At 73.8% G+C, this 509-nt stretch overlaps 1 protein-coding gene across 1 annotated transcript in view; it reads right to left on the bottom strand.

The window, feature by feature from the left end:
* NUP107 (nucleoporin 107) overlaps nt 1-204 on the bottom strand; it is a 25,006-nt gene extending 24,802 nt beyond the window's left edge. The window contains exons 1-2 of the mRNA XM_026052777.1: nt 197-204; nt 17-102 (exon numbers count right to left, since the gene is read on the bottom strand). Coding sequence (XP_025908562.1) covers nt 17-102; nt 197-204 — 94 coding nt within the window. The remainder of the gene's footprint in view (nt 1-16; nt 103-196) is intronic.
* Nucleotides 205-509: the final 305 nt, after the last annotated feature.

Below are 509 nucleotides of genomic sequence, written 5' to 3'. Positions count from 1 at the left end.
GCACGGCAAAGGATACTGGAGAGCCGCTTCTGGGTGCCTGGCTTTCGGCCGGGTCTGGCCGCCTCTGTCTCACGGGGGGACAACACGTCTCCGAAGTCGTGTCTGCGGGACGGCAGCACAGAGAGAGCGTAAGCAAAGGGATCCCAAGGGGATGCGGAGCAGCCGCCAAACAAGGCCCCGGCGCCGCAGCCCCCACCTCTCCATAACGGCCGCACCRCTCCCGCCTTCCCGCCGCCGCGGCCCGGAAGGGAAAGCGGCATTTCCGCCCGGGCGCCGTGGGCGCCGCCGCACCGCGCATGCGCCGCGCGGCACGGGCGGCTCCGCGCATGCGCGGCGGGAGGCGGCGGCCGTTAGGGCGGCGTGTCGACCCCGTGCTCCCTCCTCCCGCCGGGGAGCCGTTAACGGCGGCGCCGCAGCTCCCTGCGGGCTCCCCGCCGCCCGTGCGCGGAGCCGGGGGCTGCTCCCCGAGCTCGCCGCTGCGCCTCAGCTTGCGCTCACAAACTCCTAAA

The sequence above is a fragment of the Nothoprocta perdicaria genome, unplaced genomic scaffold (assembly GCF_003342845.1).
Source record: "Nothoprocta perdicaria isolate Ctin4 unplaced genomic scaffold, notPer1 scaffold_91, whole genome shotgun sequence".
NCBI classification, from domain to species: domain Eukaryota; kingdom Metazoa; phylum Chordata; class Aves; order Tinamiformes; family Tinamidae; genus Nothoprocta; species Nothoprocta perdicaria.
This window is presented reverse-complemented; position numbering and strand designations above follow the sequence as displayed.